This window comes from Myodes glareolus, chromosome 13, assembly GCF_982192425.1.
Source record: "Myodes glareolus chromosome 13, mMyoGla1.1, whole genome shotgun sequence".
Taxonomy (NCBI): domain Eukaryota; kingdom Metazoa; phylum Chordata; class Mammalia; order Rodentia; family Cricetidae; genus Myodes; species Myodes glareolus.
This window is the reverse complement of record NC_142038.1, coordinates 11,768,888-11,791,258: the sequence shown is the minus strand read 5'-3', so window position 1 is coordinate 11,791,258 and position 22,371 is coordinate 11,768,888. Positions and strand designations below refer to the sequence as shown.

At 43.5% G+C, this 22,371-nt stretch overlaps 1 protein-coding gene across 3 annotated transcripts in view; it reads left to right on the top strand.

Annotated features, from left to right (window-relative positions):
• Hdhd2 (haloacid dehalogenase like hydrolase domain containing 2) overlaps window positions 1-19,344 on the top strand; it is a 32,308-nt gene extending 12,964 nt beyond the window's left edge. For all 3 annotated transcript variants that reach the window (XM_048418999.3, XM_048419001.3, XM_048419002.3), the window contains exons 4-7: window positions 3,533-3,617; window positions 12,370-12,586; window positions 14,829-14,892; window positions 18,014-19,344. In XM_048418999.3, coding sequence (XP_048274956.1) covers window positions 3,533-3,617; window positions 12,370-12,586; window positions 14,829-14,892; window positions 18,014-18,117 — 470 coding nt within the window. In that variant the 3' untranslated portion in view covers window positions 18,118-19,344. The remainder of the gene's footprint in view (window positions 1-3,532; window positions 3,618-12,369; window positions 12,587-14,828; window positions 14,893-18,013) is intronic.
• Window positions 19,345-22,371: the final 3,027 nt, after the last annotated feature.

Genomic DNA, 22,371 nt, shown 5'->3' with positions numbered 1-22,371 from the left:
TAGAGTTCTCTGTTACTTTGTTAGCACTGAAATGGTCCACAAAACAAACTGAGAAAACAGAAAACAGCCTTGTCCATAGCAGTGCGTGACTTACCCCTTACCACGTGGCCAGCCAGCTCCCCCGCATACGGAGCCCCTGCGGACTGGAGATAAAGCCGCTCCTGCACTCCTGAGGTCGGCTTTGCCAGGTCGCCTGCTGTGTGAATAGAGTTTGGATCTGAGCTGATGTATCTCAATTCTTTCTCACCACCGTTCACAATAAGAGATTGGCTGTTTAGTGTGTGTGTTTCTGTGTGTTAAATAGTACTCTGACTTTGTGACATGTGCTGTATTATCTGTTTGGGATGTTTGGTTTTTAATGCTAGAATATGCTAAATTAATTTCATAATTTGTTAGTGAATTTTGAGCCATGGCTTAAAAAAAAGAATTATTTTGAGTATTAAAACTCCTAATCCAGGATGTGCTCTCTTCTCTTGGTTAAATGAGATAAATAAGGGCCTTCTTAGGAACTGATGCCATTCGCAATTAATAGGAAATATTTTTCAATAAAGAGCAAATTGTTTTCACTTTGGAAACAGTAACTGTAGGAAATGTCCTAGTTATATGAAGCTTTGCTGCATTGTGTTGTTATCTTAGACGAGACTGTGACTGATACAGTGTACAAAATAGATGTGAATATTCTAATTATAATTCCACGTGATAGCTTTACAGGTTGGTCAGAACCTCCAGACCTGTACTAATAGGAGATACACCTGGATACCAGTCAGAATTATCACTTGTAAAGACACAGACACTAACTTTGACCATCTTCAACTAAAAAAGAAAATACATTACCATCTCTGAAAATTTTCCGGATTGTCCAGTCTTCTGCTGAACATGCCTTCGAGCAGTGATGTCTGATGCCATTTCCCTTCTGTAGCTCCTGAAAAAGTGGCTGGCGGCTCCCTGCCTTGGCAGGCAGTAGATGAGTCATGCTTGGTGCATTATGTTTGTAAAGAAACTACCAAAGACCTCATAATGAGTGCGTGTCCGGAGAACCCTAGAAGGGAATATTTCACTACTGAAAATAATGGTGTGGGAGGGCTCTAGCTCCTTGGCTCTGGAAAAACTGGAACAGGCACTTCCTTACTTCTTCAGTTAAACCATATGTTAGAATAGCCAAATATTTGACAAAAATTAAGTTCTTTATAGAAGAATCACAGGTAGAAATGACAGAATTAAACATCATCACTTGATAAGCCCTCAAGAAACAGGCAAGAATATCAATAGACCTTAAAGCATTAGCGGCAAGGGTGACGTGACCTTCAAAGTGGAGGGGTGTGGGTAACGGCCCCTGTCTCCACTGATCAATTTCAGCATCTCTGCAAGTAGAATAACCAGAATCATGTTTCATGACACAATATAGTAGGAAATTCATAGTATCGCCTATGAAATAAACCAGCTGGATATGGACCTATAGAGAGGAAAGATAGGAATAAAGGAACAACTTAAACACTACTACAATCAGCCAGATGCAGAGTGTTTGGCCTCTCCAGGGTTAGCCTCTAATCGCACCGAGGAGTGGAAGTGAACTTACAGAACGAGAAATAAAAGATAACAGACAAAGGCCACATGGGGATTGTAGGTTGCCAGTTTGACGTTCCCTATGTTAAGAAACAGTTTGAGATGTTTGGGGAAGTTCAAGTATTGGATGATATTAGGAGCTGTTGACTTTCTGGTATTTATAGTAAGGTTTTTAATATTTTCATTATTGATTAAAAATATTGAAATATGAAAGAGTGGAATAATACAATAACCTGGGATTTTCTCTATGGACTTTATAGAAACACGGGATGGATTGGTAGAATGGCAGATCTATCTAGGCTCATAGTACTAGCTCTCTACTTTCGTGTGTTTATGGGTATTTCATGAGAACAAGAAAGGTCATGGGCTACCAAAATGGCTCCATGGATAAAGGCACGTGCCCCTGAAAATCTGGATTTGATCCAAGGGGACTAATATTGCGGAAGGGGAAACTGACTCCTGCAGTCGTCCTCTGACTCCACACTTGCACCATGACTGGTGTGCGCAAGCACACACAGACACACAATTAAAGTGTAAAATTTTACAAGGCCATGTGGTAGCCCGCAGAACTGTCAAGGAAGCTGAAGAGTTAGTGTTTAGGGCTGTGAAGCCAGAAGCAATGTGCAGCAGCACCCACAGAACTAATCAGGTGCCCCTGATGTCCCTGCCGATCTCGGGGTAGACCTGTGGCCCCAACAACTCTGTAGCTGGAATCTGATAAGGTTGGTAGCCACTTCTTCAGAGGAGTGACTTCCTGCTTCTCTGCACTAGCAGAGCTTTAGTCTTAGGCCACCCTGCTTAGCTACAAGGAAACCCATTATTCCGGTGCTCTCTGCCTCTGCCCCTGTGATGCCACACGAGCCAACACATTCTCTAATGCCAATGTGATACAGGAGCTGAGCAACTGAAAACCAACCAAGACCAGTTTCTGTAATCAACATAGTTGTTTCTGAATAAACTGAGGGATAACAGAACAAGCTTTGAATCTGATTTTTTTCTTTCTGACTATAGTAAAACAATATTAAAATTCTAGATTCTGTTGTGGCAGCAGTAAGCTAGAATTGGGACGTAAAAGCAGAATCCTCAGTCAGGGTTGAAAGAAATCTTGCCATTCAGTGATGGACTGTACCTCTTGGAACATGTTTATATACATGAAAATAATCAATGTGTGCGAATATTTTAAGAAAATGAGAATATCTTTGCCAACACTATCTCTGCTTCAAAGGCAGATTTTAAGAAAAAGAACACTAAACCTACTCAGTTTTCACTACAGGCAGTTATTTTAGTTTGTTCCCTCAACAGACGTTAACAAGCTATTTAATACTCACGGCAATTAGTAAGAAAGAAAATTGAAAATGGGTATCTGAACACAATGATGGGCAAAGTGGATTAGTGTATGCAAAATTATGTGTATGAAGGTACATAAATTATCACTATAAAGGTAAATGTGTTTGTCATATCTGAAGTCCTGTTATTAGATACAGGGCCTAAAAACATGCTTTAATATGTATGAAACTAAAGGTAGATTAGGAAATTACTATAAAGCTGTAGAATTCTATATGATGGTGCATTACATGTTTGTCATGCATGTGCCAATTAGAAGTCTAATTTCCCTTGCCTCTGAGAATTCCATTCCCTCATCAGTCACTGATGCTCTGATAAAACTCATAGATGTTCTCCTGGCTGTAATCAGTAAAACATTCAGAAATCAGGAATCCCCAGCAAATGCCAGGTTATAATTTTCAATGCAAGTATTCTAGATACTCAATAGCTATAAAACCATGTGTAAAGAATATGGAACAATAATAATGTCTCTTCCGCCTCCTCACCTTATCCCACCCCTCCCTCTTTTTCTCTAGTCTTAGATTTTCAAAATGTACTTCAAATTATGGTGACAGCAATGTGCACATAATTGGAGATTTTGTCACTCAGTGTGGCAGCCTTAAACTCTTCCTTTTTCCATTGCCAGGAGTACAAACAGGTGACCCCAACGCTGTGGTCATTGGCCTGGCACCAGAACATTTCCATTACCAGCTTCTGAATCAAGCATTTCGGTAAGTCAGCTACTTTTCCTCTGACCTGTGTTCTTCCTTCATTTCTTCTTTAGAATTTAGCACATGAGATTTTTGTTTTGTTTTGTTTTAATTTCTGACTACCTGGATTACACATGAGGACAAACATCTTCCAGGTCACTTCTATGTCAACATTAAATAATATTAACTATCTTGGGTTTTGTTTTATATTCATTCATTCATTTGAGACAAGGTCTTTCTGTGTAGCTCTGGCTGTCCTGGAACGCTCTATGCAGACCAGGCTGGCCTTTGAACTCACAGAGATCCACTTGCCTCTGTCTCCCATATGTTGGGATTAAAGGCATTTGCCCGTGCCCACCTTTGTTTTTAATTTTTAAAATTACATTTATTTCTTGTGTGTGTGTGTGTGTGTGTATACATGCAAACATGCTCACTCACACATCTGTCACTGCATGGAGGTCAGACAGCTTTCAGAAGTTGATTCTCTTTCCTTTCACCATGTGTGTCCTTTGGATCAAATTTAAGTCTCTAGGCTTTGATGCAAGCACCTTTACCTGCATCGTCTCATTTTGTTCGTTTTTCTGATCTCTAGATGTTAATGCCTGGTGATCATTTTCCCTCTTATTTATAGAAGCAGTGTTCTAGGATAGGAATTCATAATAAAATTGCAGCTGGAAAAGAAGTAGGTTGTTATAATTATTATTATTTTATTACTGTTGGCATTTTCCACTGACAATGCCAGCCACTGAGAGAGAGAAACATCCAGCTCCTTAGCTGAGAACAGTGAGGGTGATTCCCTTCACGAGAAGCCAGGCTATGAAGAGTGGACCCTCTGACCGCGTTGTCAGACAGCTGACAGTGGTGCTAATGAAGGACAGCCCTCGAACCTGGCTGTGGTGTAAAGACGGAGGCTCAGGTAGTGTCTGCATAACTTGCTGAATCACTAGGTCAGGATGGGGGCTGAAGAAGAGTAAATCCAGAAGGATGTCAGATTCCAGCCTCTGCAAATAGCTGAGAGCTGGTGAGACAGCCAGATGTTCACAGTCACATGCACGCCAGTGCTGTCAATCCAGTGTGTGCTTAGCTGCGTGAGCTCCTGCAGCTTCTTCCAGAAAGAAAACCATGGACTTGTTCTCTTACTTTCCAAAATAAGTTGGACAGGGTTTACTTACAAATCTGATCTCAAGAAAGATCATGATTTTTTTTTTACCCCTTAAAGTTTTCATTTTCTCATTGTGATTTTTCTTATCGAACAACTGAACAGTATAATTTGCCTTTGCATTTATGGCAGATGAATAGTTAAAAATATTACAGAAGATATATTGAATCAATTTACAAAAAATGTCAATGGTTTGATAAGGATGTAGAGTGCTTGCCTACCAGGTACAAAGTCCTTAGTTCTCAGACAGACAGAGGCAGAAGGGCCAGAAGCTCAGTCAGCTACGTAGAGGTCAAGGTTAGCCTGAGAAACAAGACACTAACTCAAAACAACAACCAAAAGTAACCAAACAAAAGAAGGAAAAAAACAAACAATGGCCAGGTAGACATCTAGTATTTTAACCACAGAACACTATTTTTTAATTTTTCTTTCCAATATATGGACATACAAGAATTACCCTATCATATTCTTGATGTAGAATTCATTTATTCATGTGTATGCCTAGTAAGAAGCTTTAATTAAACACAGTAGCTGGTTTACACATCTGGCTACATTGTTTACTGTCAGTTTTGGAAAATAGCCTTCCTCATGTAAAATCTGAATGGGCAGAAATTGCAGTTTGAGGGCCGGCATTTTTTTGGTTTTTTTGCTCTGTGCATGATCATTGTGAATCATTGGTTAATGGATTAATCCTTGAAAATCACCACTGTTTGCAGCTCTTGTAGGCACTGTGATGCTCAAACCTTTATTTAAAATTCGTCTAGTAATTGCCGAATGGCTTGAGAAAGTACTTCACAGTATATGCTATTAAATATCTTATGCTTCACATACTTTCATTGTCCTGCTTTAGTTCTTGTGGAATTGTCTGCCTTCCTTTTGTAAGACCTCCAGCCATATCAGAGTTGGGCTTTATTTGAAATAGAAGCCTGCATTGTTCCTTACTCCTGTTACCTTTTATGCATTCATCTAGCCACAGATTTCAAGAAGAAATTATTGATTGGTTTTAGCTGGTAATTTGGGAAGGACATATTTAATAGGAAGTTGGGAGGTCTCTTTTAAATGAATACTAGACTCAGGGTAATAAAATGTATGTTGACATAATACTGGCTCTGTAATTGCTCGGATGCTGTCTAATTAGTACACTTTCCTAACCATATTGATTTTTCCAGACACCACATTTTAAAGCATTACAGTGTACTTATAGGTCAACTCTAATTTCACAAACGCACTTAACAGCTGGATGGAGAGTTAACGAAGATTCTAGGTCTTGGCCTTGTTTGCATATTGATGTTCCCACAGAGACTGTGCCTTCCACCCAGTGGCTGCAGCTGTTTGGATTATATGTGGCAAATACAGACATCTCAAATGAACCACCGATTAAATTACTATTCACGTTGATAATGAGAATAAACGTTGGATGCTAAAGCCCATTGCATAACTGCCTTTGCGGGCATTATGCGTCAAGACAGATGCATCAAATTTCATATTACACTGTTTCATCTCTATTATATTTTTAATGAACTGGCCTCTCTAAAATGCATGGCACATACATACATCTGTCTTACCTGCCTGAGTGAAATTGCGAGTGATTTTAAAGAATTGATTTGGGGAAACGAATATAAACCAGCTGTAAAAAAAAAAAAAAAAAAAGCGTATGATCTGGATTTATTTTGTCTAAAACATTCAAATCCCAAGAACCCGTGGTGACCTCTTTCCTCTTTCCTTAATGCACACTGCAGGAAGAGGTAGTAATCTGTACCTGTTGTCTATTTTAAGAAGTAGAAATCACCAATGCATTTGATAGCGCCCACAGCTGCCCCCGCGCCCACGCCCTGGTGACTGTAGTGTTAGGACCATGAGTGTGGTGCTCCTGTTCCCATGCATTTCTTCATCTGTGCTGCATATGTAGCTATTCCGAACTGGTAGGAAGTATTAGTTATTATCTTTTATAATTCTTCACCAGTTTTCTTTCTTTCTTAGAAATATTGTATGATTTATTAATATGAACATAGTTATATTTTTAAATTTCACAGCAGTCTTAATTGATTACAGAAAAGTCTATTTGTCTTATGATCATAAGTAGAAGCTCAGTCTTTGAGCCGTTAAGTAATGGACCAATTGGAAGGAAGACTACGTAGGTAGATTACTTAATAATCTAACCTGATCCTAGTATTAATAAGACGAAAAGATAACTAATCATGGAAATTGCATGTTTCCATTGCAGAAAATTATAAAGGCTAAGAAAGAGTAAACTAGAAATTATCTGCTTTGTCACCTAGAAAGAATCAGTGATTTAGTGTTTTAGCACATAGCTAGTTCGGTGGTTGCTGTGCACATAGTCGTATATACTAGAACAATGTCACAGTACACAGAGATACAGGGCATCACAACCTCACGTTCAGACACGCAGGGGATGCCTGCCTGAGAAGCAGCTCTGCTGATCACCTCTCTCTTGTCTGAGTACTCTCCCAGGGTCAGAGCTGTGAAGATTTGGGTATGTTTTGGATTGGAGGGGGGGGTTCTTTCTTTTTTATTAAACAGTTGGGTGAACTGGAGAGATGACTCAACCATTGAGAACACTGGCTGCCCTTTCAGAGGAAGCTCCAGATGCATAGGCCCTTCCCAGGCACATAGGCAGAACATTCATAATATCATTTAATTTCTTTTTTATAGTTCCATGCGTTCATATAAAGAAATGGAGTCATTTTCACCTCCCATTCTGCTTTCTCATCTCCCTCTCTCACCGAACCTTCCTTCTTCCCAACAAGGTGGGAGGAAATTGTTAAGGTTGCTGTTGACTAGAAGAGTATTTCCTTAGGAACTTATCTTCTCTAATAGCAACAAAAATCAGGTTTAAGTGTTCCAGCATGTTAATTATGAATCAGAAGAGGAGAGCAAAGGGGACGGGAAGATGAGCAGTTATGGCCTCTGTGGGTATGGTTTGCATGTACTCTTGAACCTAGGTATCTGGAACCCTGGGGCAGGAGCAATTTCAGAGTAGTGTGGCATCAAGATCAAATTAGAAATTTTTTGTGGGACTGTTCTATTTTTGAAATAGCTTTCTACTATGCAGTCCTAATTAAAGTCCAAAAAGGGTCAACAAGATGGCTAAGTGTCTAAAGGTGTTTGCTGCCCAATGACCTGAGGACCATCTCTGGAACCCACATAGTGGAAGGAGAGAACCAACTCCTACAAGTTCAAACAGTAAGAAGTTAAAGCTTTGGGCATGAGGAATGCAGAAAATGCTACCAGAAGATTTTACACAGAAGCTGTGTAACCTGAACTGCGCTCTCCAGGCCTCTTTATCTGCTCTTCCTGGGCTCTTGCTTTGTGTGCAGCTTTGCTCCTGGAACATTCTTCTGCATGTCTCTGGGGACATACACATTTGTTATCTTGGGTATATGTTGAGGAATGAAGTTGCCAGATAGTGAAATGGGTGATGGTTTAGTTTAGCCCGTGTTGCCAGTTTCCCCAGTGCTAGCACTAAGTCTAGCATTCTCATTAGCTGCACTTGCTCCACATTCTCACCAGATCGTTGACTGTGTGTGGAATTTGGTATGCACGGTGAGGTCTTACTTTCTCTGATGAGTAGTGTCGTTAGAAAACCCTTCGTTGTTGCGTGTTAGACAGCCTCTTTTATGATGAGCCCATTTGCATCTTTTGTTTTTCTGGCTGAGTTACTTTTTGTATTGATGTGTAATTGGTGTTTTATTTTATTTATTTGTTCATTTGTTTGTTTATTTATTATCTTGGTTTTTCAAGACAGGGTTTCTCTGTATAACAACTCTGTCTGTCCTGGAACTCAGTTTGTAGATTAGCCCAGCCTTGAACTCACAGATCTGCCTGCTTCTGTTTCCAGGTGCTAAGATTAGAGGTTTGCACCACTCCCACCGGGTGTGTGATTGGTTTTTGTGTATTATTTATTACCAGTGTTAGTTTCCGTAGGTACTGCAGATAGTGTAGGCCGTACTGGATTTGCCTTTTTGCTCTCCTTTTAATATGAGAGCACAAAGTTCTTCATTTTGATGGGGTCCAATTTGTGACTCTTCTGGTTCACTTCATAACTCTTTATACCCCAACGACATGGAGATACTATGTTTTCTTCTTAAGCTGTTGTTTTGCCTTTAACTATTACGTATGGGATCTTTTTGAGTCCTTAAGACTCAGAAGAGGTAAGAATGAGTGATTGAGTGAGGCCCGAGACAGGGTCTTCCTATCTAGCCCAGCCTGGCATTGAATTTGTGATCTCCTGCCTCAGCTTCCCAAGAGCTGAATGTGTGCATTTCCTGCCCACTGATGGAGTCATTTCTTAATACATATTCACTTGTTTCAGAAACATTATAAAAGAGACCTGTTCTTTCCCCCACTGAAAGACTTGACATAAACCAAGTGACCATGTATGTAGTGTGTTTGTAGATTCCTCATGGCTACACTGCCATGGTTACTGTATGATTGCCTTGGCTATACTTTAGCCTTCACACTTCCATATAAATTTTAGAAGCAGCTTGTTAGTTAACCTTTTAGGAGATCACTGGCATTCACTGATTCCTTATTAAATATATGGATTTGCATCTAAATGATAATACATCTTCCAGCCTATAAAAATAAAATGTATATTAATTTATTTGGAGTTTAATTCAGAACCATTTTGTGAGAGGTACGAGGTCATCTTAAACCAAAAATATAGTGAGGAATAAAACTGAAGGCCAATTTGGAGATTCTATTCCAGTGAGGAAGACAGACCAAGCAGATGGATAGAACTACTGGGCAAGTGAGGAGGAAGTTCGCTTACTCAAAGGAGGAACTTGGGAATGCTCTCCTTTATGACTAACACTCAAGCTCAGACCTGTCAGAGAAGCTCTGTGAACCAGACCAATGTGGGACCATTCGGTGGTGGGAACATTGAGTCTGCGAAGCAGGACAGAGTTGTAGGGTTTTCCTAGGAAATGAGAGGAACAATCAGACGAACACTGTCCAGATGCACTGGGTGATAGGGAAGACCTGGCCACTGTGTGACCTGCATTCCCTGTCGCCTCTAGTGAGAAGTAGTGAAGGTCTTAAGAAGGAGGAACATGATAGACTCCCACTGTTGCCGGGCAGAGGATTGGAATCCTAGGGCAAGAGCAGCTTGCCGATCTGCGGGGAGGCTGTTGTGTCTGGTTCAGGTGAAAGAAGAATGTTTTAAGATACTTTAATTTTTGTTTTTGAATTCAGTGGATCAGAATACGGTGAGAGTGGAATGAGTGGGTTCTGGCTTGAGTCACTGAGTAAGCTTCTTGAGGTGGACAGAGCAGTCAGGGAGGGACTAGGTGAGGGAGGCTGCTTGTTAGATGTGTGGGTGTCTGACAGATCAGACTGTAGCCCATCTTCACCCCAAATGCCGGCAGAGTGGTCCTGGCCCCAGAGAGCAGCTACTTGAAAAGATGGTGTAGTGTATCTAAGAGAGTTCCTAGCTCTAACCCTGGTCCTGGCTCTCTGTGAAACAAGGTCCCTCTAAGGTCCTCTGCAGCTCTGAGATGTAGTCCCCCATCTGCTTCCGGGCAGCTTATTTCTTACTGTGCTGCCTTGGGTTTTCTGTGTGACTCTGTCCCCAGCTAGGATATTTTTCAGTTTTTTTCTTTGCTGGACTGAAATTTATAGGCAGAGGCTTTGGTATCAGGCTTTCTTGTCTTTTCCTTTTATTTTGTATGCCACAATAGGCTTATAGTTCAGAAGTTTCACATTTCATGCCAACATGTTCTTTCTAGTAACAGAAATAGAAAGGCCCCATTGTTGCCGACTTAGTAGATACAGTAGCACTCAGGGAAGAAAGTAGTTGCTTTTAATACACTTGTCATTTTCCTTGACACAACATTTTACTGTATGGTCCAGACTGGCCCTGAACTTGAGATCCTCTTGCCTCTGCCTCCACAGAGGAATTCTGAGAATACAGATGTGTGCTACCATGTCTGGCTCTATTTTCATATTTTCTGAAAAATAACCACAAAAGACCTTTAAATCTGTGCCTAGAAAACATTTACTTAAATGTGCTTCAACCTTTCCAAGATCCAGCGAGGCTCATGCTGAGCCGAGAGCAGTAGACAAGAGCCACCTTCCCAGCCTCTATGGAGACAGCTCGGGGCTTAGAGAGATGGAGAGGAACCCACAGGTTCAGCCCTTCCAGGGAAGACACTCGAAATTAAGTATACACATCGATCAAGATGGTAATTCTCATCCCCAGTTAATATATAATAAAATATTAACTAAGCTAAATCAAATGAGTTTTTAGTTTAGCTCTATAAGTGGAAAGCAATTTTGAGGTCTATTACATAAAGAATTTCAGTTCCGTGGTGGAGAAACAAATAAATGGAATTGGGAGGCGGGGCTAGGTGAGTCATCCTGGGCTGCTGAGCCACTGCTAGCACTGTGGTTCTTTAAGACCAGCAGAGGGGCTTTGCAGCCTCTGTCCTGTTCTGTGAGCAATTTGTAGTAACTAACAGTAAACCTCTCTAATAGTCCGGCATTGGTTTTTACTTAATAAAATATTTAATCATAAATGTCGGAATTCTGCATCTCCCACAGGAAGTTATTTCTGTGCCCACTGACAAGAATAATTTAGCAGTTTCATAGCCGAGCGCTTAATTACTCATAATTGTGAGGGATAAGATGTGATGAATTCTTCCTCCATGGACATACTAAATATTTTAACTAAGTAGATGACTTAAAGTAAATTAAGCTAGTGAGGTCATTTATTTTATGGTTAAAATCAGATTAAGTAATAATATCATGTCTCCAATCCACTACACAGTAACCAAATGTGACTCCCTCTGTTTGGCTAACACTGTTTTGTTGGGATGGGGGCAGATTTGAGAGGTAGGTATTGAGTTTGTGGAGATTTTCAATGTTTTTGCCTGAGTCCCTAAGCTCCCTAGTTTTGCATAGAGCTTGTTTCTCACACTGCTGGGAAGCCTTTACACCTCTGTTGTATGAGAGTACGGATAGGCCTGTGTTAGACTTGGTGGTGGGCTGCCCTTCAAACCTGGTCAGTGGGTCTCGGGATGGTGGCCTGGTTGCGATGTTGAGAGCAGTAAGAAGGCTCTATGAAGAGGTAAAATTACAAGGAGAAACTAGAGAATTCTCTATTAAGCTTGTAAAGTAAAAAGCAACTTACATTTTGAAGTAGAGGAGACAGAGTTGCACGTACTCGGTGCGTGGGCTCCTTCATCACGGCAGCAACAACCCTGTGGTGTCTTCAGAGGCTCGGGAGCCTCCTGCTTCCCATTAGGGAAGGGAACCAACTCGTCTCATTAAGTTAAGCTTCTTCCCTCCAGTGCCTTATTTAGCTGTAGTTCTCTTAATTCTCTTTCCCTGGTGATTTGGGTAAAGTGTGTAAAATCACTAAAGGTAAAAGGTTGAAGCAATCCCAAATTTAATAATCTATCACCTTTCTTTAGTATCTGCGTGTAATTCCCAGCAGTTCTTTGTGAATTCATTAGAAGACAGCAAGTCATTAAAAGTTAATAAGAAACTATTTGTTTCTGTGGATGTGAGTAAAACCACTTTGTAAGTCTGACGTTTTCCCCCGCTCATAAAAGACTTGCTTTTAGCCTATCTCCATTTCCTCCATCTCTCTAGGTTACTCCTGGATGGAGCCCCTCTGATAGCTATCCACAAGGCCAGGTATTACAAGAGAAAAGATGGCTTAGCCCTGGGACCAGGGCCATTCGTGACCGCCTTAGAGTATGCCACAGACACGAAAGCCATTGTCGTGGGGAAACCAGAGAAGACGTTCTTTCTGGAAGCATTGAGGGACACTGGCTGTGCCCCAGAGGAGGCCGTCATGATAGGAGATGTAAGTATTAGAGCCAAAGAGATGTCCTGAGTTATCTCTCTTGCTTTGAGATATAGCTTCAAATCCCTGCTTCCTGTAGCAGCTTTCCTGTGGATGTTCAGTGGTATTCTGGTAAAGATAGAGATGTGTCTAACGTGTCTCCATAGCGACTGAATATATATATATATATATATATATATATATATATATATATATATGAAAAACCCTTTATACTCCAGTCAGCTAAATGCTTTATGTATTCTGCTAAAGAAAATCCCAATACAGATCTCATTTTTTAAATGTAGCTTATGCAGAAAACAACCTATACTGAAAGAATTCTATCATTGTTGTCTTTTTAGCATATACTTAGGGAATTACCCAATCACTGTATCCATTAGCAAGGGATGCTGACCACTTCAGCTGTTTGAGTGGTGGGGCGGAGCCTGGAATGAGCAGAGGCCCTCAATAGTCCCCAGTGGTGATGTGCACCTGGCTTTTGTCCTCACGACCTGAGCCGGTATATTTGCTGTGTGCTGTGTGTGGTAAGCTGGTGTGAACAGTTCACTGTAGCCCTACATGACAGCATGCGGCAGGAAGCAACCACTAAGATTTTACACTTTAGGACACGGAAACCTAGAAAAGTAGGTCTCCCACCCAGCCCTGCCGCATGTAGATCTCAGGGTTTGCCCTTCCTAGGGCCTTAGTCCCAGGGGTGAAAGTGGAGCAGGCCTCCTGGTGTCACCTTCTGCTTTTGGAGTCTTCCAGAAAGTTGATGGACCGGTCACTGAACTCGATCGTCGTTTGAGAAACTATGGTTTTTGTCCCACCTTTTTCTCCTGGCATTCTACCTGATCCCCAGACAAATGTGTGTGACAGGTTAATTGTCTGGGGCTGAAAAGCCCAAGGGATGCAGGATAGGAGGGAGAAACATGAGGAGTGCTCAGCAGTGTGCTGCCATTACCCAGGAGACGGGCAGTTCCCCTCCGCTCCTCCCCGTCCTCGCTTCCTCAACAGGGAAGGTTCAGCTGTGGGAACCCGAAAGGAAGATGTCGGCGTTTGGGAAGAATCACTTTCCATAGACCGTTTTGAGTAATAGTGATTTTTTTTATAGAAAAGAATTGTCTTCAGGCATGATCTAAGTGAGTGTGTGTTCAGGCATGAACTGGCACGGTTGATTGTCTTGATGCCCCTTCCAGACTTTGAATTGTTAGTTACCCCACATCCATTGTCAAAATCAACCAAGTATATGTCGGCTAGGTTTTAGATTTGTGGGGAATTTTTTAAGATAGAATTTCACTGTGCCTCCCAGCCAGCCTCAAGCTTCTGAGCTCCATCAATTTTTCTGCCTTAGCTTCCTGAGTACTGGGACCATAGGTATGTGCCAGCCCCACCAGGCATATTCATCTCTGTCTTGAGTAAGAATTGGTCCAAGGAGCTCCCTCCAGACACCTGACTCCCAGGTGTGAAATGAATGCAGACAGTCTGCTTACATATACTGCTTCACTTGATCCTAGCAGGTTGGGTGGGCTTGAAAGACACTTGGGCCACAGAAAAGTTATTTTGTAAGTCTGGTTCATTGACTGGCTGAAACTTGATAATTTACCTCTCAAGGATGTGGTTTCTCATGGTCTCCTTTCAGAAACAAGCATGTGAGAAGCATGGAGACATCACTGTGTTCTGTGTTCAGTTACTGGGGTTCCTGATGTAATGTTTACCTCCTGCCCTGATCTTGCTCTCCAGCATGGCTTCCTTCCCAAGAATGTTAGACAGAATTCCTTAACCCTTTATACATATGTTATTTTCTTGTATTTTAAGAAAAAGAGGAAAAGCAGGGTTTGGTGTTTTGAATAGGTACGGCCCCCATAAACTCGTTTGTTTGAATGCTTGGCCATAGTGAGTGGCACCATTAGGAGGTGTGGCTTTGTTGGAGGCAGGCTTTAAAGTCTCATATATGCTCAAGCCACACCTAGTGGGACAGGTTGCTTCTGCTGCCTGTAGATCAAGATCTAGAACTCTTAGCTCCTTCTCCAGCAATATGTCTGCCTGCACGCCACCATGAAGATAATGGACTAAACCTCTGAAACTGTAAGCCAGCCCCAATTAAATGTTTTCCTTTCTAAGAGTTGCCATGGTCATGGTGTCTCTTCGCAGCAATAGAAACCCTAACCAAGTCTCAGGGAATTTTAGGTGACCAATCAGTCATTGGTGGAGTTTGTTGGCAAGCCAAGTGAAAACTCTGGTCTAAATGTCTTTGTTTTTCCAGGATTGCAGGGATGATGTTGGTGGAGCTCAGAACACTGGCATGCTGGGCATTTTAGTCAAAACTGGTATGTATCTCCTCTATGTGACTTCACAGATAAGGATGGGGTGGGGCATGGTGGCACACTTCTAACCCCAGCACTTGGAAGGCAGAGAGTGCAGAATTGCCTTGAGTTTGGGGCAGTCAGGAAACCCGGTCTCCCTGGAACCAGGCTATCAGGGGTCACAGTTGCTACAGTTGCAGCCTTGGCGGAAGTGGCAGAGCTCTTTGGCACTTTGGCTCTCTCCCGCCATCAAGCTGAAAGGAAATGAGTTTAGGTTCCAGGGAAAAGGCAGCGAGGGATGCTGTGCTGGCCAGCGAGAGCTGGCTAGAGGCATTGGAACACTCACAGAGAACCGCACACAGTTGTGTAGGGTTCCTAGAACTGGGATTCATGGCAGAGGAAGCAGGAGGCCTGGGTCATGGTGCTCTGAAAATAACTCCTGTATTGTGTGTATTGTGTGGCTGGACGATGAGGGAGTTGATCTCTAGGAACAGGCCTGCTAGATGTTCCTATCTGTTCATTGTGCACTCTTTAAAAGTGTATGCAGAAACCATTTTTCTTGTCTCATAACTTGTTCTGTTTTGATGGTCAAAAGTTCAGGAGCTTGGGAGTGCAGCTCAGTAGTAAAATGCGTGACCACACGAGGCCCTGGGGTTGAACTTTAGCACCAGACAAAAACAAGAGTTTACAAATTATTTCCCTAAAATTCATTTCCTTCACACAGTCTCTCAAGTTTAGGGAAAAGGAAATGCCTTCTTTGGCAGGTGCGGCTAACCCAGTCTTTTGACAGCAAGGCAGTGGTTAATTTCCTGTGTCTGGGCTCAGCTGTGCTGACAGCTGTGTGAGATGGATCAAGCAAGAATGGAAACATGGAGTCACGGAAGAGTTAGTACAGTACAGTGACCACCAAAGTGTGATCTCTCCAGAGCTGCTTTGAGTTTAGCAACAGAAACAAATGTGTAGATGATTGGAAAATGTCAGACAGTTCAGTAAGAAAGAGCCGAGGAGGCGCTGTGTGCGTGGGGGCCATTTGGAGCCGTGCAGACAGTAAACGCCATCACTTCAAAATTAACACAGCATCTCTCCAGATTTCTCCATCTTCTCCCGCCCCGGAGCATTGCAGCCCTATGGTGTGAGCCGCGAGGAAGCAGGGGAGAAGTCAAGAAGAATAGCGTGTCCATCCTCCTCCCTTTGTTTTGTTTTCACTTTCCCACCACTGAAAGGCCCTAGGATAGCTGATTTTGCTTTTGGCTATTAGCCCATGAATGTTTCCTTTTTTCAGCTCATACAACTAAGAATATTTATCTACTAGCCACCCAAACTGGATCTATGCAGTACCGTAAATGGCCCATCGGCCCCAGCTGGTCTGTGAGCAGCCTATCTCCACTGCATTAAGTTAGTCCTAAAGAATAAAGCAACTCTAACCCTCACGAGAACAGGCCATTCCTACTGTTGATCTTAGAAGAACTAAGAGGAAGCCCATCATTCTAAACCACAATAACAGCCGGCGCGGATGACTTTCAATGCAGTGCAGTGGACAAGCACTAGCTATCCCAGAATTTTAAATTACTCTGAACATCTAAATCCATTTTCAGTAAGAAGTGCTTTTCATGGACTGTCTTGAGCAATGTTGCGTCTTAGTGGTAGCATATGTCAGTTTCGTATGCTCAGCTGTTGGTTAAAAGGACTTCTGACTTGTCCTAACCAGAATTCATTTCTGTTTAGGATGTGAAATACTGATACAGAGAACTGTGAGATGCCTCTATCTTATAGCACCCACAGGCGCTGGCCGCTGCTGTGAATGGGGCAGATGGCTCTCTGCTTCATTCCTTCAGCCACCATTATTGAGCACCTGCTTTGTGCCAGACACATAACGTGGGCAACAGCTTTACATAGACCTACACCACTGTGTCACGTGGGCAACAGCTTGGCATAGTCCTACACCACTGTGTCACTGAGCCGTGTAGAAACCCTCATACTAACTGCTCTAGCAGGAACACTCCAGAAGCCCATGGCGTACGCTGGATCTAGAAAGTAGGTGGTATAGTCAGTCAGTCACTAACATGCCAAGTAGGCGCTGCCCGCAAGTTTGCTCTCAGCAGGATTCAGCTAAAGAGCTAAACAGTAGTTTGCTGTGTGGAGCTAGCACCTTGAGAGGGGCCGTGAGTGAGGTGTGTGTTAATCACCTTTAGACCTTTGATGAAAGAACTCCAGCAGGACAGAATAAGAACCGCCCTCTGACAGATCAGGGAACTGCAGAACTCAGGGGTCTGTTCTGTGAGGGAGCTAACTAAATTCAGGCAGAGAAACCCTGGTAAAGTTGAAGAATAAATAGAGGTCATAGAAGAGGAGACAGAAAAAGAAAGCAAATGCACTGCAGCCATGCAGGCCACAGGCAAGTGGCAGGCACTCTCCTCTCCCTGAGGGTGAAGCCTAGCTACCTGTTTTTCCTCCTTCTTCCCTCTCTTCTCTTCTGCCCATTTTTTAAAGACATATTTAGGGAATGCTTGCCATGTGGCCATCATGATATTAGGTGATAGGAATCCATTAGGGTGCAGAGCAGACATAATCCCTGCTCCTAGAAAACTCACAACCCCTGTTGCGGTGAGTCATTAAACAAGTGGGTAGCTACAAATTGTAAACATAGTGGAGATAACTGGATGCTAGTTGGGAGGGGAGGGAGGGAAGGGAGACTCAGAAATCCATTGGGCCCTGTCAGAGTGATGAAGAGGGGCCTTGCTGTAAAACCTCCCCCACAGCCCCTGCGTGGACTGATGAATTTGAGAGCCCCAAGTTAGGCGGTGGGCCTGCACTTGGCCTCTGCTTTATATCTACTCTCCGTTGGTTTAAATCAGCAGTCCATCTTTAGGACCGAAGGTCGAGAGAAGATGGTTCTGTGATTTGAAGGGAACCTCAACTGTGAGGTGACCCCATACCTAGAGCTACCCTTTGTGAGAGATCAGAAGGCCTGGGAAAGCTATGAATGTGACCATCCCAAACTACCCCTTGTCTCCTGGAGCCTCAGGGGAGAGTGCTTTGGGGGAGATGGAGTCCTGATTCTCTGATAATTTAGGGGTGCTCCTGGGTGTGCTGAACCTGGCATTCTAGCTGTAGCTTTTGTTCACTGACTTTGTCTTCATTTCAGGGAAATATCGGGCCGCAGATGAAGAAAAAATTAATCCACCTCCCTACTTAACTTGCGAGAGCTTCCCTCATGCTGTGGACCACATTCTGCAGAATCTCCTGTGAACCCACATCTTCCGTCCTCTGGACTGGTTGGATCCCTTTCTAACACAGTGGCACCAGTAGACAGCGCCATCCAGTGCTGATCCTGTGGAACCTTCTTCATTGTGCATTAATTAGAGAGAGGGGTATTGAATTGCAGCCAGCCCTAAGCCTTGCTAATCTCTTTTGTTTTGTTTTGTTTTGTAAAAGAAGATGAGACCCAAAGAAAGGGAGAGTCGAGATTTTGTGCCATTCCTGTTAAAATATTCATCAGGCTCACTGGGCTGGGGGTAGGAGAACGCTGCTCCTGCAGGAGTAGAGGAGCTGTCCTCACTTCTCTGCTGGAAATGAGGGGATCGTCTGAGCACGGTGCATCACACAGGGATGCACTGGAAGGTGCATTAGGCTGCCAGCGAGATGCAGAGTTCAACTCTGAAGCCCAGCAGAAGAGCCAAGAAGAATGCAAGACAAACAGCCTGGCAGGTCCTTCTGCTGAGATCCAGTGAAGCTGCTCTAACAGATGTGGAAAGGAAATCTTCCACAGTATTCCCAGCACAGATGACTTCTTTTTCTCTTCATTAGCCAGAGATGACTAATTTAAATTTAGAACCCGAATTTAATTTAAAATAATATTTCCATTAATAACCTATTCATTGCAGATACCTATTATACTGTGTAACAGTTGTTTTGGAAATTTTATGTAAAATTAAAACTATCAGTATTTTACAGATGTTTTAATTAGACATTGTTATTAACAGGAACAGTGCAGAAACTAAAATCAAGCCTTTAATGTCTTATAGACCGTGCATTTTTGAAGTTAGTGTCCAGTGGGGACCTATTAACTGTACATTTGCAAGATTTCATTATTTTTGCCTCTGACACTATGGGAGAAATCTTGTAGGAGCTATTGGGACAGATTCAAGCTTTTATGTACTTCTTACTACAGTGGTAAAATGAGATCTCGTCTCGGTGCCTGGATTATTCGTCTCATGTTAAACCCACCCAAACGAAGGAGACTAAGTAGGTAATGATTTTCCCGATGCATTTGCATGCTGTGCTAATCCGAGGCCTGGCAATTGTTTTCCAGGGCTCTTGGGCATTGAATTATTAGAATGTAATTGTGCATCATTGCTGTGCTCACCTTATTGAGGCACACACTAATGTTAATGAGCCTCAGGCTCTGATGCTTGTTTAGAGATCAACTCTGTCTTGGATGGAAGGGAACAAAGCTGAATAAATGTACTTTAGTAAGTGCTTCCTTCTTTTCTACAAATGCCCCAACTTAGTACTTACACATTGTCAAGTGCAGGTGACCATGTGACCTGATTGCCACACCCAGCCAGAAGGAAGTGCGCAGTGGCTGGGGGTACAGCTGCAGGAGCCTGGTGAGTTCAAGCCCTTTGGCTGCAAGCAAGAGTAAGTCACCTCGCCCCTCCCCACACCGCATTGCTGTGAGCATCAAACGTGGGAACCCATATTCAGTACTCAGCCTAGAGAACCTGCAAGGGCTGAGATTGGTCTTGAGGGTCAGATGCTGTGCTGCACAGACCTCGGGAAGAGCTGCATGTGGGTGATAGCTCAGCCGGCGAGAAAGCAGCACTGCCCTGGCGCCTGGGCAAGGAGCCACATCCATCTGTGGTCTGGGATTGGGGTGCCAGGGGCAGTTTCTTGCTCAGGAGATCTCATATTCTGTAGCTGCTGTGCACTGACGCTGTGCTGGCTTCTGTTATTGTGGGAAATAGTAAGAGTAGAAGACAAGGCTTTTACCCTAAGGGGCTTTCTAGTTGAGAACCTAGGGAGACTACCGAAGGTCACTAGGAACCCAGGACCCCTGTGCTCTGACGACTGCCCCACCTGCAAGATGGAGTGGAGCCTCATGGCTTCCTGCCCAGGCCGTCCTGTAACAGTGCCTTCAAGCCGTCCCACATATCTTCACTGAGCAAGACTGAGTCATTTTTATGTCTGCTGCCACACAGACAACTGAACCAGTGGAAATTAACTAAATATTCCAGGAATGTAATACTTGGAGGCTCACTGTGGATGATGAGGAAACAGTGGAGCCGATGCTCTGGAGACAGGACAGTGTCTCTGAGGACCATGGGAATCTGATTCGAGGTGTTTCTGTAACATATTTAACACACATTAGGGCTTGTTAACTAGCCTTTCCAGCATTCCAGGATAGCTCAGAAGCTTTATATCTTAGACTTGCTAGAAACACTCCAGTAAGGGTCTCAGCTGTCTCTTGGCCTCCTGCAGGAAATGTAACCAAGTGTTTAAGGGGCTTCCTCCACCAGCTGTCTGAGTTTTCCTTGCTGCTGTGACAAAATGCCTTGATAAAAGAAACTGGAGGGGGCTGGAGGGAGGGCTCCGCCGTTAAAGGCTAGGTTCACAACCACAAATATGAAAGAAACTGGAGGGAGGAAGGTTTTAGCTTATAGCTCACAGTACAAGTCCTTTGTGGTAGGGGATTTAAGGCAGCAGGAGCTTGAAGCAGCTGTCCTCAATACATCCCCACTCAAAGAAAGCACCATACCTCTCAAGGGCGTTTGTCCATCTTACACAATCCAGGATCTCAGCCAGAAAATGATGCCACCCTGAACACACACTTCCCACCACCTCAGATCAAGATAACCTGCGCCCCCCCCCCCCATGGACAGCCCAGAGTGACTCCAGCTTCCATTGGGACAGCACTAGTCCCACACAGGCCACCTCGGAATTAAAGGGCTATGTTGTGCTGACGCAAAAGCCTGGATCCACACTGGCCAGCAGATGGACGAGCGTGGAAAGGTGCAGATGATGGGGCACGATAGGAACCGACGGTTGTCACGAGCACGGAAAACACTGGTGGAGTGGGAGTCAGTCCAGTAGTGGCCGGGTTCCTGTCGCTCCTGACTCACACAGCTAGAGGCTGGATTCTGCCTGCCTGACACACCACGTCTATCATGACAGAGACCAGCCCGCTGTGATGGCTCTGCCCAGAAAAGGGGCCACCCCATTGTGACAGGTCCACAGATGTCCCCAGGTGTGATGTCCCCAGGTGTGATGTCCCCAGGTGTGATGTCAGGTGCTACCTTGGGATGATAGCTCTGTCGCTTCTCCCTTAATCCCACACTTTCAAACTCCAGAATCCTGGAGGGCGGGGAAGGTGGAAACACTCAGTATTTATTATGTTCAGTTAGCTTTGGATCAGTGGTTCCAGTAACGTGAAATTAAAGTCCTTAGGCACCTGCAGTAAAAAATTTTTAAAACTGCATTAATCTGTTTGACCAAAACACCCCTTCCTGAGTGGCAGAATGAATCCCTTCTTCATATTGCAGTCATTTGCGTGGAGCCATGTTTACATTATCATGTTTGTTTGTCATCAATCACCAAGATGTTTCTCCTCGGAAACTCACGAGGGAGAGCTTTGCTGGCTTTTTATGAGAGCAGCCATCAAGGCCTACCAGCTAGAAGCACATTTCTGTCTTTAAGAGGCAGCAGTGAAGCACCAGATCAAAAATCATAGGAACTGCATAGGTCACTAACAACTTTGAGTAGCTTCTAGTGTTTACTTTCATGTCATAGGCATTGGAACTATTTCCGTGATTGATGTGCCTGAGAAATTTGTATTTATTAGATGCTTACTGTGGCTAAAGCAGAAGGAAGAGAGCAGGCACAGCTCTGTCTCCTAAGATGAGTGTCTGCAAGTCAGGGCACTGAGGCGTATAAAAACAAACCTAGTCATACAAAGGACTCTGACATAGTCAAAGCAATGGTAGACTTCCCATAAGAGGGCAGAAGCTGGGCGCTTGGGAACAGTTTCTGTAACTTCTGGGGCTCAGGTAGCTGTTGGCCTACACTGTTTTAAAGAACATCTCATTAAATCAGCAGGAATGAAAAAAGAACCTCAAACCACGGTCTTGAGGAGGACACCCAGAGTCGCAGCTACCGGCGGCTGGTGAGAGATGAGGAAGACAGTCATCGACAAAAAGGCTGGGTTTGCTGGAGCTAAGTGTGGTCCACTTAGATGTCTACAGGATGCGAGAGATACAGGAGCAAGGGTGACTAACCCCAGCTGTCACCATTTGAGGATGATGTTCAGACGCAAGGCACTCACCACTGTTTCTGGGAAGATTAGACCTGGCAGATGTTGGGTCTGAGCTGACTCACTACTGTGTCCTTCAGAGAGAACTGGCCCTCACCAGTTCACCCCTCCCCGCCTCTGCCTTGCACTCTTGTGCTTGACTCATGTGGTATCAGTTTCCTTGCTACCATAGGCATTAGTGTTGTGAGCTCTGA